This window comes from Pristis pectinata, chromosome 3 (assembly GCF_009764475.1).
Source record: "Pristis pectinata isolate sPriPec2 chromosome 3, sPriPec2.1.pri, whole genome shotgun sequence".
Taxonomy (NCBI): domain Eukaryota; kingdom Metazoa; phylum Chordata; class Chondrichthyes; order Rhinopristiformes; family Pristidae; genus Pristis; species Pristis pectinata.
The window spans coordinates 135,192,919-135,211,106 of NC_067407.1; the positions used below are offsets into that span (position 1 = coordinate 135,192,919).

Below are 18,188 nucleotides of genomic sequence, written 5' to 3' on the forward strand. Positions count from 1 at the left end.
ATAAGGAAAATTAAAGGAGTCTTTTTTAAAGCTAAAATGCAGCAAATCAGGTACGTGCTAATCAGAAAGGTCACGGTATTCAAAATGCATCAAATGCATTTCTGAGGACAGGATTTATGGCAATATGGTATAATTTATTACCATATAAGAAAAGGGCATAATTGCTGCACCTGATGCTTCCCAATAACTTCTCCTTGCTGAATGAAAATGAATGTCTTTAAAAGTAACTTGTGATTCAAATTTATTAGCAATTTTATTAGTTAACAACCACAGACAATCTTTTTCAACATAAATGACAATACCACAACCCCAAAACAATACAGCAGCATCTAAACTAAAGCACAACAGAACATATTTGGAACCACAGAGCACAGGAACACATCCTTCAGCCCACCGATGGCAAATTTCCTTCCCTGAACCAGATAGTTTCATCGTTTCTATTATTAACTCATTTCCAATTACCGAAATTCCACACCATCGCAGTGGGATTCAAACTCGTCTCACTGGGCCAAGGACTCTAATCCACTGACTTAACCACAACACTAATTTATCAGGAGACAACAAGCCTGAAAACTACACCCAAACTTATAGAAGACAGGTGTCCAAATTTTCTAGTTCCAAGCCTGCCCAACTTCTTCCTATAACTCAGGTCTGAGTCCTGGGAACATTCTCATAGCTCTTTGCACTCTTCTCAGCTTGAAAATATATGACTGAGTCATAGAATTACACAGCATGGAAAAAGACTTCAGCCCACCAGGTCCACGCTGACTAACAAATACCCATTTACACCAATCTCATTTTTATTCTCTCGACATCAATTCCCTCCAGATTCTACCACTCACGTACACTCATAGAAACAGAAAACCTACAGCACAATACAGGCCCTTCGGCCCACAAAGCTGCGCCGAACATGTCCCTACCTTAGAAATTACTAGGCTTACCCATAGCCCTCTATTTTTCTCAGCTCCATGTACCTATCCAAAAGTCTCTTAAAAGACCCTGTTGTATCCGCCTCCACCACCGTTGCCAGCAGCCCATTCCACACACTCACCACTCTGAGTGAAAAAAACTTACCCGACATCTCCTCTGTACCTACTCCCCAGCATCTTAAACCTGTGTCCGCTTATAACATAGAACAATTACAGCACAATTCAGGCCCTTCGGCCCACAAAGCTGTGCCAAACATGTCCCTACCCTAGAAATTACTAGCCTTACCCATAGCCCTCTATTTTTCTCAGCTCCATATACTGATCTAACAGTCTCTTGAAAGGCCCTATCGTATCAGCCTCTACCACAATTTCCAGCAGCCCATTCCACGCACTCACCACTGTCTGATTAAAAAACTTACCCCTGATATCTCCTCTATATCTACTCCCCAGCACCTTAACCCTATGTCCTCTTGTGGCCACCAATTCAGCCCTGGGGAAAAGCCTCTGACTATCTACCCTATCAATACCTCTATCAGGTCCCCCCTCATCCTCCCTCTCCAAGGAGAAAAGGCCAAGTTCCCTCAACCTGCTTTCATAAGGCATGCTCTGCATCCCAGGCAGCATCCTTGTAAATCTCCTCTGCACCCTCTCTATGGCTTCCACATCTTTCCTGTAGTGAGGTGACCAGAACTGAGCACAGTACTCCAAGTGAGGTCTGACCAGGGACCTATATAGCTGCAACAATACCTCACGGCTCCTAAATTCAATTCCCCGATTGAAGGACAATACACCATATGCCTTCTTAACCACAGAGTCAACCTGCGCCGCCACTTTGAGCATGCTATGGACTCGGACCCCAAGATCCCTCTGATCCTCCACACTGCCAAGAGTCCTACCATTAAGACTATATTCCACCAACATATTTGACCTACAGACTATATTCCGCCAACATATTTGACCTTGTGGCAACCATTTCAGCCCTGGGAAAAAGCCTCTGACTATCCACACAATCAATGCCTCTCATCATCTTATACACCTCTATCAGGTGACCTCTCATCCTCTGTCACTCCAAGGAGAAAAGGCCGAGTTCACTCAACCTGTTTTCATAAGGCATGGTCCCCAATCCAGGCAACACACAAGGCACAATGTACAGTGGGCCAGTTACCCCAATAACCAAACCTCATGCACCTTTGGGATGGGATAGGAAACTGGAACACACAGGCACGGTAGCATAGTGGTTAGCATAATGCTTTACAGCGCCAGAGACCAGGGTTCAAATCCGGCCACTGTCTGTAAGGAGTTTGTACGTTCTCCCCGTGTCTGTGTGGGTTTCCTCCGGGTGATCCAGTTTCCTCCTACATTCCAAAGACGTACAGGTTAGGAAGTTATGGGCACGCTATGTTGGTGCCGGAAGCATGGCGACACTTGCGGGCTGCCCCCCAAAATCACTACGCTAAAGATGTTTTCACTGTGTGTTTCAATGTACATGTGACTAATAAAGATCTTATCTTAAATTCGTGTGGTCACATGGAGTACATGCAAACAGCCGCAGAGGTCAGGATTGAACTTGGATCGCTCAAGCTGTGAGGCAGCAGCTCTCCTGCTTGTGCCAGCATGCCACCCTTGGGAGGAGATTGCCAAACATTTTGGGTGAAAAAAATTGACGCATGTGGTATGTGTGCAAGGGCTGACTTCTTGGGACTGTGATGCAGAATTCAAGATACCACAGCCAGGGAAACACCAAATCATACAGTGTGGGGCATGTTGCTTGATGGGATGGGAAAATGATGGAGTGCTACTTCCTTCATTTTCCTCACACTTTTTCACAGTCCTGAAGAGGCTTTTGGTTCCTTCCTGGATGATTCTTCTGCATGTTATTCAGTCATAGGCCAGCTAATCCTTCAAGTCATTGACTGTTACATTCTCTCCCCCCTACATCCCTCCCCAAAAAAAAGAAAGTTTTGAGGGCATCCTTGAATCACCCTCCATCCTCCTGGAAACTTCTTGGATGGAGCTTGAAGTAAAGAACCCGATTTGAGAGTTTGCCTTGGGCCCAAGGAAGACAAGGCCCTTGGAGAAGACTCTAGGTAATTAGAGCTTCAGTGCTGGGGATAGTGGCCTAGGAATAGATGCTGGTGTTAGTTTGCTTGCCCTGCCAAGGGATTTGGGAGATTTTGCACAGTGAGCATTAGTGGTACAGGTACCCCCCAGCTTATGAACACCCAACTTAGGTGCAGCCCACACATACAAACAAGCGTTCTGGGTGACCGGTGGGATGTATTTCCCGGCTACTCTGGGGCTGCAGGAACCTTCTGCCGGGTGGGAACTCAGTTCACAGCTGCATTTCTGACTTGCGAACTGTTCAGTTTATGAACAGTTCAAGGAACAGAACCCTCCCGTAACCGGAGGACAACCTGTACTTCTACACTGCTGCGGTGGCTGCAATAGGTTGCAACTGTCTCAAGTACATATTGGAACTGCCAATCTAAGAGATGCCGTAGTGCTCAGCAAACAGAAGACAGAGGGTGAAGAGAAATCAGATACTATCCTCTGATGAAAAAAGTATACTGAGAATTTAGGATAAAGATCAGGCCCCAAGAATTACCCAAATCCTCAAGTACATCTTTATCATCAGTGAACACAAGAAACAAACAGTATGCTAAATGCACCATCCAGCCTCATGTAAGAAGTATCTTGAAAGAGACATTAGTGGAACTGCACATCAAATGCAAAGCTCAACACTTAATTTCAGAAAGGAGATGAAAGGCTTTGGGTGGGAGGGGAAGAAGACAGAATCCAGGCACTGTGTAGCAATATCTGCCATGATTTCTATACTGTTGTGAAACAGACTTAAGCAGAATACTCTCCTCTATATCTAGATGACAAGAATTCAGGAGAGCACAAATAACAGAGCACCTCTACGAAGTCATGATAGGTCATTCCTGAAATATTGGGAGAAGATCTAGGCAACTTGGCTTGGATATATCGGGCTTACAGATTATGAAGCGCAGATTTACCCAATACATAGCTGCTCCCTGGAATTTAGGTGCAAGCGATGCCTTCGTTGAGGTTTGTACAATATTAAGGGGGATTCATTGGGAAGCAAAGCTTTTTCTACTGTTTGGGGAGTCTAGGGCTAGGGGCATTGTCTAAGTATTAGCCGCACCTTTCAGTAATGATGTCAGCCAACACTTTCACACACAAAAGTCAGTAAAAGTTTGGAACACTTGTACAATGATGTCAGCTTGCCACAGCAATGAATAGTCAGTAGTTAAGACTTTACTTGGGGGATGTAATTGGTTTAAAAATAACTTTATAAACCATTCTAGGAAGTCATGAATCCACCCCCATAAGCTAAATTATAGCCAATTACTCACTCCTAACCATTCATAATTCTATATACACAATTAAAAAAACAATTAAAAATAGGACACAATGTACTTTGACTACCAGACTCAATAAATATTCCCCGAATTGAGTCTAGGCTGAAAGAATTTCTTTGTACATTTCTAGCCGACACTGACAAAAAAAAGCAAACTGCTGCAGTTGCTCGAAATCTGCAAAATAAACAGAAAATCCTACAAATACTCAGATCATGCAGTGTCCATCAAAAGACAGAGTTAGAACATTGAACAATTACAGCACAATTCAGGCCCTTCATCCCACAAAGCTGTGCCGAACATGTCCCTACCCTAGAAATTACTAGGCTTACCCATAACCCTCTATTTTACTCAGCTCCATGTACCTATCTAACAGTCTCTTGAAAGACCCTATCGTATCAGCCTCCACCACCGTTTCTGGCAGCCCATTCCACGCACTCACCACTCTCTGAGTAAAAAAAACACCCCTGACATCTCCTCTATATCTACTCCCCAGAACCTTAAACCTATGTCCTCTTGTGGCCACCAATTCAGCCCCAGGGAAAAGCCTCTGACTATCTACCCTATCAATACCTCTCATCATCTTATACACCTCTATCAGGTCCCCCTCATCCTCCGTCTCTCCAAGGAGAAAAGGCCGAGTTCCCTCAACCTGCTTTCATAAGGCATGCTCCGCATTCCAGGCAGCATTCTTGTAAATCTCCTCTGCACCCTCTCTATGACTTCCGCATCTTTCCTGTAGTGAGGTGACCAGAACTGAGCACAGTACTCCAAGTGGGGTCTGACCAGGGACCTATATAGCTGCAACAATACCTCACGGCTCCTAAATTCAATTCCCCGATTGATGAAGGACAATACACCATATGCCTTCTTAACCACAGAGTCAACCTGCGCAACCGCTTTGAGCGTCCTATGGACTCGGACCCCAAGATCCCTCATCCTCCACACTGCCAAGAGTCCTACCATTAATACTATATTCCACCAACATAGTTGACCTACCAAAATGAACCACTTCACACTTATCTGGGTTGAACTGCATCTGCCACTTCTCAGCCCAACTCTACATCCTATCTATGTCCCTCTGTAACCTCTGACAGCCCTCCAAACTATGCACAACACCCCCAACCTTCATGTCATTCGCAAACTTACTAACCCATCCTTCCACTTCCTCATCCAGGTCATATATAAAAATCACAAATAGTAAGGGTCCCAGGACAGATAGATCCCTGAGGTACACCACTGGTCACCGACCTCCACTCAGAATATGACCCTTCAACAACCACTCTTTGCCTTCTGTGGGCCAGTCGGTTCTGGATCCACACTGCAATGTCCCCTTGGATCCCATGTCTCCTCACCTTCTCCATAAGCCTCACATGGGGTACCTTATCAAACACATTGCTGAAATCCATATACACTACATCTACTACTCTCCCTTCATCAACGTGCTTAAGTCACATCCTCAAAAAATTCAATCAGGCTCATAAGGCAGGACCTGCCCTTTAACAAAGGCACGCTGACGATTCCTGATCATATTATACCTCTCCAAATGTTCATAAATCCTGCCCCTCAGGATCTTCTCCATCAGCTTACCAACCACTGAGGTAAGACTCACCAGTCTATGATTTCCTGGGCTATCCCTACTCCTTCTTGAATAAGGGAACAACATCCGCAACCCGCAAGTTGATACTTGATTAACTGTTTTTGGAAAATTATTGATCTGACACCTTCTATATCCACAGACACTGGCCAACCTGATGAGTATTCGCAGCATTATTTTCATTTCTGCCCATAACTAGTCAACTGGACTGTGCACAGAACTAGTCTAACGTACTTTCAAAGACTGCAATGAACAAATGTTTCTCAGGTATTTCCAGAGGACAACAAGGATATCAAGCTTGTAAAAATATTCTCCTTGTTTTTCTGTATGACTACAATAAAAGCAAATAACTAGCACATTTTAGAGCAAATAGCAATCAAACCTACAAAATATAGAACAATTAATAATCAGGTGCACAGAAATTTCTCAGAGGGTTGTGGAGGCTAGATTACTGAAGCCATTTAAAGTAGTAGATAAATTTTGACCGTTATCTAGAACTGGTGTAGCTCCGTGTCCTACTCCTGCATGTAATTCATCACACACATTATTTTTGTAGAGTCTGAGTGAGCATGCCAAATGAGGCCATTCACCCCACTGAGTCTATGCTGGTTCCCTGCAGAGCAATCCCACCAGCTCCATTTCTAAACATTTTTTTAAACCAAAGCATTCCAAATACTCAAGTCCTTATCAATCCCTTTTGACACCAATTGCTCCCAATCATAGTTCGGCTGGTGGAGTGGTGTCACAACAACAATCTCACACACAACATCAGCAACACCAAGGAATTGATTGTGGACTTCAGGAAGGGGAGGTCGGGAAAACATGCACCAGTCCTCATTGAGGGGTCAGCGGTGGAAAGGGTGAGCAGCTTCAAGTTCCTGGGCATCAACATCTCAGAGGATCTATCTTGGGCCCAACACATTGATGCAATCATGAGGAAGGCATGCCAGCAGATCTACTTCATTAGGAGTTTGAGGAGATTTGGTATGTCACCAAAAACTCTTGCAAATTGCTACAGATGTTCAGTGGATAGCATTCTGAACTGGTTGCATCATCGCCTGGTATGGTGGCTCCAACATGCAGGATCACAAAAGGCTGCAGAGGGTTGTAGACTCAGCCAGCTCCATCACGGGCACAACCACTGAGGACATCTTCAAGAGGCGGTGCCTCAAGAAGGCATATCTATCATGAAGGACCTTCACCACCCAGGACATGCCCTCTTCACATTACTACCATCAGGGAGGTGGTACAGGAGCCTGAAGACCTACACTCATCATTTCAGGAACAGCTTCTTCCCCTCTGCCATCAGATTTCTGAACGGTCCATGACTACCTCATTATTCCCCTTCTGCACTATTTAATTTTGTAACTTATAGTAATTTTTGTGTCTTTATGTCTTGCACTGTACTGCTGCCGCAAAACAACAAATTTCACAACACGTCAGTGATAATAAACCTGATTCTGATTCACCCGCTAGCTACTGAAGCAGTTCAACATGCAGTCAACTCAACACCATGCTAAAGTGACCGGTGCAGGGTCTCGACCCAAAATGTCGACATATGCCTCTTGCCTCCACGGATGCTGCTTGACTTGCTGAGTTCTAACAGTGCTCTGCTTTTTGCTCCAGATTCCAGCATCTGCAGTCTCTTCCATCTTCATTGTTGAAACAAGGACCAGGAAGCACACAGAGGTTTTGGACAAGGTGCGGAAAAGATTTATTAGAATGGTTCCAGCGATGGGGGATATTTCAACTGCAGCACTAGACTTGAGTAGCTAGGGTCATTCACTTAGGTGCAAGAGATCAAGGGGAAACATGATAGAAATGTAAACAATCGTGACAGGCCTAGACACGGTAAAAAAGAGGGTAACCTCCTATTCCCATAACAATAATTTAAGCACCATGGACACAGATTTGAAATTTGAAGCAAAAGATAAAAGGGAAAATGAAAGGAAACACTATTTATGACAGGGAGCTCTCTGTCTGCAAGGGTGATGGAAACAGAGACTACAAAGGAAATTACATCGACACTGGAGTGAAAATAATTTGTAGGGCTGTGGGTGGAAAGTGGGAAATGGGATTGCTCTACTTGGACCTGGCAGAGACTCAACTGGACAAATGGACTCCTTCTGTAGCATCAAACTTCTAAGATTTTAAAACCTGGTCAGTTCATATCCAAACCAGCCCCATGTTACTCAATTTCCAGTCAGATGCAGCATTTCTGTGACTCTAGAGTGACACACTCCCCACACAATAAAACAAAGTATATGGTCTGATGGAACACATGCCAGCAAACGAACAAATAAAGAGTCAGCTCAGTTATAAAGATGCTTAAAACCTAATAACTCCAAGGATTACTAGCGTTTCGGTTTCTATTTCAAAATTCACAGCATGAAGAGCATTAACACAATCATTGTTCAGTCCACAAATGCGATAATAAGACTAAGTATATCGCACTCCCATCTAACCAGTGCACGTACAGAAATGGCTTATGTGACACAGCTCAGTAAGTGACACTTACTCTGTGTCTACCTCAGCAGAGTGGGGTCAAAGATTTATGAGAATGTTTCCAGAACTGGAGAATTTTATTGCAGGGATGTTGCTAGGGCTCAGGAATTTCAGTTATGCAGAAAGATTACACAGGCTGAAGTTCACTTGATTAGGTAGCAGGCTGAAGGATGGTGTCGAAATGACAGGTGCAGAATGTGGAAAAAAAATGCAATTTCCTTCGCAGAGAAGGTGGACAGGTACACAGACCTCAAACTGTGTAGAGTAGGTGAGGAAGGTGCAACCTCCCCCATCCTGCACCCACTACAGCTCCACCAATCACACAGTTCCTCTCCCACCCTCCACCAGAACAACTTGGGCACAAGCCCACAGCAACTATAAGTAACCCACTCACAAACATCAGTATCCTTGTACCCTCCCTTACACGGGACAGCCAAACTCTCTGGAGCCCTCCACCACACCCAGGCACCATCCCCCCACTCACCACAACCATCATACACAGGCATCTGTTCCCCTACTGCCCTAGTGCCACTACACCCCATAGCCCCAGATCTGCACTGTATACATGGGGGTGTATCTGAGAGTTTTTCCCTCCCTGGGGCTCTACACTGTGAACACAGGGAGTATATCTGACAGTTTCTCCCCTCCGAGGGTCTGCTTTGTGCACTTGGGGAGTGTATCTGAGAGCTTCTCCCCTCCCTGCAATATCCAAGGGCTTCTCTCCTCCCAGGGAACACCGCTGTGTACATGGGGGATGTATCTCACAGTTTCTCCCCCTCCCTGGGGATCTGCTTTGTGTACATGGGGTTGTATCTGACAGCTTCCCCCCTCCCTGGGAGTCTGCTTTGTATAGATAGGGTGTGTGAGGGTATCTGACAGTTTCTCCCCTCCCTGGGGGTCTGCTTTGTATACATGGGGGTGTATGTGACAGCTTCTCCCCTCCCTGGGGGTCTGCTTTGTATACATGGGGGTGTATGTGACAGCTTCTCCCCTCCCTGGGGGTCTGCTTTGTATACATGGGGGTGTATCTGACAGCTTCTCCCCTCCCTGGGGGTCTGCTTTGTATACATGGGGGTGTATGTGACAGCTTCTCCCCTCCCTGGGGGTCTGCTTTGTATACATGGGGGTGTATCTGACAGCTTCTCCCCTCCCTGGGGGTCTGCTTTGTATACATGGGGGTGTATCTGACAGCTTCTCCCCTCCCTGGGGGTCTGCTTTGTATACATGGGGGGGTATCTGACAGCATCTCCCCTCCCTGGGGGTCTGCTTTGTATACATGGGGGGGTATCTGACAGCATCTCCCCTCCCTGGGGGTCTGCTTTGTATACATGGGGGGGTATCTGACAGCATCTCCCCTCCCTGGGGTTCTGCTTTGTATAGATGGGGGTGTGGGGGTATCTGATAGCTTCTCCCCTCCCTGGGGTTCTGCTTTGTATAGATAGGGTGTGTGGGGGTATCTGACAGTTTCTCCCCTCCCTGGGAGTCTGCTTTGTATACATGGCGGTGTATCTGACAACTTCTCCCCTCCCTGGGGTTCTACTTCGTATAGATAGGCTGTGTGGGGGTATCTGACAGTTTCTCCCCTCCCTGGGGGTCTGCTTTGTATACATGGCGGTGTATCTGACAGCAGCTCCCCTGCCCCGGAGTACTCACTGTTGCTGGACTTGAGGTCTCGGTGGATGATGGGCACGATAGCCTCGGCGTGCAGGTAGCACATGCCCCGGGCGATCTGCACGGCCCAGTTGACGAGGGTGCGGGGCGGGATGCGGCGTCCGGCCAGCGCCCGGTTGAGGGGCCCACCCTGCGCGTACTCCATCACCAGGCACAGGTTGGGCTCCTGCAGGCACACGCCGCGCAGCGCGATGATGTTGCGGTGCCGCAGCATGGAGAAGAGCCGGGCCTCCCGCCGGGCGCTCTCGGCCGTGGCGCCAGCCTCCTCGTCCGGGTCTCGGCGGGCCGCCTTGACGGCCACCGGCTGCCCCCGCCAGGTGCCTCGGTACACCTTGCCGAAGCCGCCCACGCCGATGATCTCCTGCAGGCTCAGCTGGCTGAACTCGATCTCGGTGGCCTGGCCGGCGCCCTCGGCCGCCGCCGGCCTGGGTCTGGCCGGCTGGCGGGTCACGTAGTCGGCCGGGAAGATGCCGACGCGCTCGCCGATCTTGCCCGTCCACCAGCCCTCGTCGCCCGACACCTTGGCGTCGGTGGACAGCACCTCCAGCACGTCGCCCCGCCGCAGGCTCAGCTCGTCCTCGGCGCTCGCCTCGTACTCGAACACCGCCGTCCAGAAGGGGCCGGCGAGGCCGAGGCCCGAGTCGGGGCCCGGGCTGCCGCCGCCGCCGCCCTCCGGCTTCAACAGGCCCTCGAAGGGATCCATCGCCACCGCGACGCCGCGGCCTCGGGTCGAGCTCATGGGCCGAGCCGGGCGACAGGAGCAGCGGCAGCGGCGGCCGCCTTCAGCCCGCCCCCCGCCGCCGCCGGCCGTCCCCGCGCCCCTTCCTCCTCCATGGACAACGGCCCCGCTTCTCTCTCCCCGCCCGCTCGGTCGCTGGCTCCCGCCCTCCGCAGTGCTGCAGCCCCGGGCCCGGGAGAGGCGGCGGCGGCGGGAGGGGGAGGATTCAACGGGTCAACCGCCGCGGCGCTGCCTTCGCCTCGGCGGGGTTACTGGCGGTCACCGCCCGCCGCCGCCCATTGGGCCGCCGCCGTCACCTGACGGGGAGGGGGCGGGGCCGAAGGGGGAGGCGGGGCCGAGGTGTGAAAGGAGGGGTGGGGGAGGGGGAGGAGTTGAGGAGGAGGGAGGAACGGGGGGAAGGGGAGGGGGGGGAAGGGGAGGGGGGGAAGGGGAGGGGGGGAAGGGGAGGGGGGGGAAGGGGAGGGGGGGGAGGGGGGGGGAAGGGGGGGGGAAGGGGAGGGGGGGAGGGGGGGGGGAAGGGGAGGGGGGGAGGGGGGGGGGAAGGGGAGGGGGGAGGGGGGGGGGAAGGGGAGGGGGGGAGGGGGGGGGGAAGGGGAGGGGGGGGAGGGGGGGGGAAGGGAGGGGGGGAGGGGGGGGGAAGGGGAGGGGGGGAGGGGGGGGAAGGGGAGGGGGGGAGGGGAGGGGGGGAGGGGGGGGAAGGGGAGGGGGGAGGGGGGGGGAAGGGAGGGGGGGAGGGGGGGGAAGGGGAGGGGGGAGGGGAGGGGGGGAGGGGGGGAGGGGAGGGGGGGAGGGGGGGGAAGGGGAGGGGGGGAGGGGGGGGAAGGGGAGGGGGGGAGGGGGGGGAAGGGGAGGGGGGGAGGGGGGGGGAGGGGGGGGGAGGGGGGAGGGGGGGGGAGGGGGGGAAGGGGAGGGGGGGAGGGGGGGAAGGGGAGGGGGGAGGGGGGGGGAAGGGGAGGGGGGGAGGGGGGGGGAAGGGGAGTGGGGGAGGGGAGGGGGGGGAGGGGGGGGGAAGGGGAGGGGGGGAGGGGGGAGGGGGGGGGAAGGGGAGGGGGGGAGGGGGGGAAGGGGAGGGGGGGAGGGGGGGAGGGGGGGAAGGGCGAGGGGGGAAGGGGGGAAGGGGAGGGGGGGAAGGGGGGGAGGGGAGGGGGGAAGGGAAGGGGAGGGGGGGGAGGGGGGGGGGGGAAGGGGGAGGGAGGGGGAGGGGGGGGAAGGGGAGGGGGGGAAGGGGGGGGAAGGGGAGGGGGGGGGAAGGGAGGGGGCGGAGGGGAGAGGGGGGAAGGGAGGGGGGGGGAAGGGGGGAGGGGGGGCGAGGGGGAGGGGGAAGGGGGGAGGGGGAGGGGGGGAAGGGGAGGGGGGAAGGGGAGGGGGGAGGGGGGGAAGGGAGGGGGGGAGGGGGGGAGGGGGGAGGGGGAGGGGTGGAGGGGGGGGGGGGAGGGGGGGGGGGGGGGGGGGGGGGGGGGGGGAGGGGGGGGGGGGGGGGGGGAGGGGGGGGGGGGGGGGGAGGGTGGGGGGGAGGGGGGGAGGGGGGGAGGGGGGGGGAGGGGGGGGGGGGGGTGGGGGGGGGGGGGAGGGGGGGGGGGGGGGGAGGGGGGGGGGGGGGGGGAGGGAGGGGGGGGGGGAGGGGGGTGGGGGGGGGGGGGGGGGGGGGGTGGGGGGGGGGGAGGGGGGGGGAGGGGGGGGGGGGGGGGGGGGGGGGGGGGGGGGAGGGGGGGGGGGGGGGGGGGAGGGGGGGGGGGGTGGGGGGGGGGGTGGGGGGGGGGGGGGAGGGGGGGGGGGGGGGGAGGGAGGGGGGGGGAGGGGGGGGGGGGGGAGGGGGGGGGGGGAGGGGGGTGGGGGGGGTGGGGGAGGGGGGAGGGGGGGGGGGGGGGGGGGGGGGGGGGGGGGGAGGGGTGGAGGGGGAGGGAGGAGGGGGGAGGGGAGGCGGGAGGAGGGGGGAGGGGAGGAGGTAGGAGGGGGGGAGGGGGGAGGGGAGGAGGAAGGGGAGGGGGGGAGGAGGAGGGGGGAGGGGGGAGGAGGAGGGGGGAGGGGGGAAGGGGGAGGGGGGAGGAAGGGGGGAGGGGGGAGGGGGGAGGAGGAGGGGGGAGGGGGAGGAGGAAGGGGGGAGGGGGGAGGGAGGGGGGGAGGAGGAAGGGGGGAGGGGGGGAGGAGGAAGGGGGGGAGGGGGGGAGGAAGGGGGGAGGAGGAAGGGGAGGGGGAGGGGGAGGGGGAGGGGGGAAGGGGGAGGGGGGGGAAGGGGAGGGGGGAGGGGGGAAGGGGGGAGGGGGGGGAAGGGGAGGGGGGGAGGGGGGGAAGGGGAGGGGGGAAGGGGAGGGGGGAAGGGGAGGGGGGAGGGGGGAAGGGGAGGGGGGATGGGGGGGGAAGGGGAGGGGGGGAGGGGGGGAAGAGGGGGGGAAGAGGGGGGGGGAAGGGGAGGGGGGAGGGGGGGAGGGGGGGAGGAAGGGGGGAGGAGGAAGGGGAGGGGGAAGGGGAGGGGGAGGGGAAGAGGGAGGAGGGGAGGGGGAGGGGAAGAGGGAGGAGGGGAGGGGGAGGGGAGGAGGGAGGGAGGGGGGAGGGGGAAGGGGAGGGAGGGAGGGAGAAGGGGAGGGAGGGAGAAGGGGAGGGGGAAGGGGAGGGATGGAGAAGGGGAGAGAGGGGAGGGAGAAGGGGGGGAGGGAGAAGGGGAGGGAGGGAGAAGGGGAGGGAGGGGAGGGAGGGAGAAGGGGAGGGGGAAGGGGAGGGAGGGAGAAGGGGAGGGAGAAGGGGAGGGGGGGAGGGAGAAGGGGAGGGAGGGAGGGAGAAGGAGGGAGGGAGATGGAGGGGGAGGGGGAAGGGAGGGAGGGGGTGGGGAGAGGGAGTGGGGGGAGAGGGGGAGGAAGGAGGGAGGGAGGGAGGGAGGAATGGGGAGGGGGGAAGAGGAGGAAGGGGAGAGGGGAAGGGGAGGGGGAAGAGGAAGGGGAGGGGGAGGGAGGAATGGGGAGGGGTGGGGGTGGGAGGGGGAAGGAGGAGGGGAGAGGAGGGGGAGAGGGGGATGGAGAGGAGGGAGAGGGGTAGGGGACAGACAGGAGGAGGGAGAGGGGAAAGGAGGGGGAGGGGAGTGGGAGGGCGGGAGAGGGAAAGTGGGGGAGAGAGGATCTGGGGGCGAGGGAGAGGAGGGGGAGGGGGAGAAGGGGAGTGGGATGGTGGGAGAGGGGATCCTGGGGGTGTGTGAAGGAGATCCACGGGGGTGGGGGGGGTAGATGGAGGTGATCGTGGTGGTGTTGGAGGGGAAGAGGTCCAGAGGTCCAGTGGAAGAGGAGGGAGAAGAGGTCTCGTGGAGGAGAAGACGTCCGGATGAGGTTGTCCAGTGGGAGGAGGTCCAGGGGAGACGAGGTCTGGTTGGGAGGAGGGAGAGGATGTTTGGGGATGGCAGAAGGGAGCGAGAAGAGGCACTCCAACACACCCCTTGGAATTGTCCCATTTAGTTTACTTTGTGTCTCCTGGTATTTTTTGATGCCTAAATGTATAATTTCATACTCTTTGTATTAAATTTTGTACACCAATTGTCTGTCCATTCCATGTTCCTATGCAAGTGTTTATTATCCTTGTTTCCCTGCACACCCATAATCATTAATATATAACAGGAAAAGCAATGCTCCGTGCCCTAAACCGTGGGGGCAACTGTTGTCCAGGTGGAAGACAGGGGAGGGGGGAAGGAGAGATGGCACAAGAGAGAGGAACAAAAATAAAGAGATTCTGGCATTTTGTTCTCTCCTGATGTTAACAACAAAACCTATCAGCTTTCAGGCTGCAGAGCCCTCTCAGTAAACCTCTGCCCACTCTTCCCTGCAAGTTCCTCTCTGGTCATCTATCATGATTTTTTTCTCTCCATCTCTCTATACCTCTCTCTCTCTCTCTCTCTCTCTCTCAGTTTGATAGTACCCTTAAGAGTTATTTTTAAATTGGATCACCAGGCTCAAGGACAGCTTCTATCCCGCTATTATAAGACGATTAAATGGTCCCCTAGTACGATAAGATGGACTCTTGTACGATAAATGGACTCTTGACCTCACAATCTACCTCATTATGACCTTGCACCTTATTGTCTGCCTGCACTGCACTTTCTCTATAGCTGTAACAATATATTCTGCATTCTGTTATTACTTTTCCCTTATACTACCTCGATGTACTGTTGTAATGAAATGATCTGCATGGATGGCATGCAAAACAAAGTTTTTCACTGTGCCTCAGTAAACACAACAATAATAAGCCAATTTGCCAATTTAATTTACCAACTTACTATATACATTCTTGTTGTATGACTCCATCTGGAAAAGAATGTTGGCTTGGTATCCATTGACTTACTCGGGTTCCTTCATACCATGCCTGGTCAAAAGCTGCCTCGATGTCAGGACAGTTATAGTCACCTCAGCTTTGGAATTCAGCTCTCATTTCCGAGCTTGGACAGAGGGTGAAATTGGGTATTGGTATTGATATTGGTTTATTATTGTCACTTATACCGAGCTACAGTGAAAAACTTCTCTTGCATACTGATCGTACAGGTCAATTCATTACACAGTGCAGTTACATTGGGTTAGTACAGAGTGCATTGAGGTAGTACAGGTAAAAACAATAACAGTACAGAGTAAAGTGTCACAGCTACAGAGAGAGTGCAGTGCAATAAGGTGCAAGGTCACAACAAGGTAGATCGTGAGGTCAGAGTCCATCTCATCGTATAAGGGAACCATTCAATAGACTTATCACAGTTGGGTAGAAGCTGTCCTTAAGTCTGGTGGTAAGTGCCCTCAGGCTCCTGTATCTACTACCCGATGGAAGAGGAGAGAAGAGAGAATGACCCGGGTGGGTGGGGTCTTTGATTATGCTGGCCGCTTCACAAAGACAGCGAGAGGTAAAGACAGAGTCCAAGGAGGGGAGGCTGGTGTCTGTGATGCGCTGGGCTGTGTCCACAACTCTCTGCAGTTTCTTACAGTCCTGGGCAGAGCAGTTGCCGTACCAAGCCATGATGCATCCACATAGGATGCTTTCTATGGTGCATCAATAAAAGTTGGTGAGTGTCAAAGGGGACAAACCAAATTTCTTTAGCCTCCTGAGGAAGTAGAGGTGCTGGTGAGTTTTCTTAGCCGTGGCATCTACGTGATTTGACCAGGACAGGCTGTTGGTGATGTTCGCTCCCAGGAACTTGAAGCTCTCAACCCTCTCGAGCTCAGCACCATTGATGTAGACAGGTGCATGTACACCGCCCCCTTTCCTGAAGTCAATGACCAGCTCTTTTGTTGACATTGAGGGAAAGGTTGTTGTCATGACACCATTCTGCTAAGCTCTCTATCTCCTTCCTGTACTCTGACTCATCGCTGTTTGAGATACGGCCTACAATGGTGGTATCATCTGCAAACTTGTAAACTTCCAAGTTGTCCCAGAGGAAACTAAATTGAGCATCATGGACAGTTTATTGATGACTAAGTGTAGTTCAATAACACTGACACCTTTCCCAACATTTCTGGTGATTGAGTGGGGTGGTAATTGGCTGGAATTAATTTGACCTGCTTTTTCATACAACTGTACAGCACAGAAACAGGCCCTTTGACCCACCTTGTCCATTCTGACCGTGATGCGTCTCTACACTAATCCCATTTTCCCACATTAGGCCTGTATCCCTTTACTCCTTTTCTCTCCAAGTACCTGTCTGAACACATTTTAAACATTGTAACTGTATCTGTCTCCACTACCTCCTTTGGCAGCTCATTCCAGATATTCACCACCCTCTGTGTGAAAAACTTACCCCTCAGATCTCCTTTAAATATCTCCCTTCTCACCTTAAACCCGTGCCCTTTAGTTTAGCATTGGTTTATTATTGTCACGTGTACCAAGGTACAGTGAAAAACTTGTCTTGCATACGGATCGTACAGGTCAATTCATTACACAGTGCATTGAGGTAGTGCAGGGTAAAGTAATAACAGAATACAGAGTAAAGTGTCACAGCTACAGAGGAAGTGCAGTGCAGGTAGACAATAAGGTGCAAGGTCATAACAAGCTAGATTGTGAGGTCAAGAGTCCATCTTATCGTATAAGGGAACGGATCGTATTAGTCTTATAATAGTGGGATAGAAGCTGTCCTTGAGCCTGGTGGTATGTGCTCTCAGGCTCCTGTATCTTCTGCCTGATGGGAGAGGGGAGAAGAGAGAATGTTCCAGGTGGTTGGGGTCTTTGATTATGCTGGCTGCTTCATCAAAAGGCAGTGAGAAGTATAGACAAAGTAGGGTCCATGGAGGGGAGGCTGGTGTCCGTGATGTGCTGGGCTGTGTCCACAACTCTCTGCAGTTTCTTGCAGTCCCGGACAGAGCAGTTGCCAGAGCAGGGAATGGGAGTTTTAGACTCCTCTACCCTGGGAAAAAAGATTATGACTACCTATCTTATCTATGCCCTCATATAATTTTATAAACCTTTATAAGGGCACCCCATCAACATCCTGTTCTAATGAGAATAAACCCAGCCTATCCAATGTCTCTTTATAACTACAGCCCTCCATTCCAGGTGAGACGATGGCAAGACAACAACCTCTCCTCAATGTCAGCAAATCAAAAGAGGTGGCTTAAAGATATAAGATAAGATCTCTTTATTAGTCGCATGTATATCAAAACACACAGTGAAATGCATCTTTTGCGTAGAGTGTTCTGGGGCAGCCCGTAAGTATCGCCACACTTCCAGTGCTAACATAGGATGCCCACAACTTACAGACAGCGGCAGGAATTGAACCTGGGTCGCTGGTGCTGTAATAGCGTTATGCGAACCGCTACACCACCATGGTATCTTATCCAGCTGTTATAAGACTCCTGAACGGACCTCTTATACGATAAAGATGAACTCTTGCTCTCTCAATCTACCTTGCACCTTTTTGTCTACCTACACTACACTTTCTCTGTAACTGTAAGACTTTATTCTGCATTCTGTTATTGTTTTCCTTTTGCAGTACCTCGATGTACTAATGTTTGGAATGATCTGTCTGGATGGCACGTAAACGAAAGCTTTTCACTGTATCTCAGTATAATAATAAACCAATTACCAATCTCTTCTGCATTCTCTCAATTGCTACCACATCTGTGGTGTGGCCACGAGAACTGTACACAATTTTTGTGGATCAATGTTTTCTAGTTTGTCAGGTATGTGTTATAGGTGTACTGGAAGGATAGAGTGAGAGATATGCTGATCAATAAGTTCCAGGCTGCAATAGAATACAGCGGTCCTCAGCACATGGATGCCTAGATCTGAGTGCTAGGTCAGTTCTGAATCTTTCCTATTTAGCACAATAGTAGATACCACAATCGATTGAAGGTGTCCTTGGTGTGAAGACAATACATTGTCAGCACGTACGATGGTCACAGACAGAAGCATCT

General features: G+C 52.5%; 1 protein-coding gene and 1 pseudogene across 2 annotated transcripts in view; both read right to left on the reverse strand.

Annotated features, from left to right (window-relative positions):
• map3k21 (mitogen-activated protein kinase kinase kinase 21) overlaps positions 1-10,957 on the reverse strand; it is a 77,531-nt gene extending 66,574 nt beyond the window's left edge. For both annotated transcript variants that reach the window (XM_052011640.1, XM_052011639.1), the window contains exon 1: positions 10,065-10,957. In XM_052011640.1, coding sequence (XP_051867600.1) covers positions 10,065-10,821 — 757 coding nt within the window. In that variant the 5' untranslated portion in view covers positions 10,822-10,957. The remainder of the gene's footprint in view (positions 1-10,064) is intronic.
• Positions 10,958-11,254: 297 nt separating this feature from the next.
• Positions 11,255-13,295, reverse strand: LOC127568185 (basic proline-rich protein-like; annotated as a pseudogene).
• Positions 13,296-18,188: the final 4,893 nt, after the last annotated feature.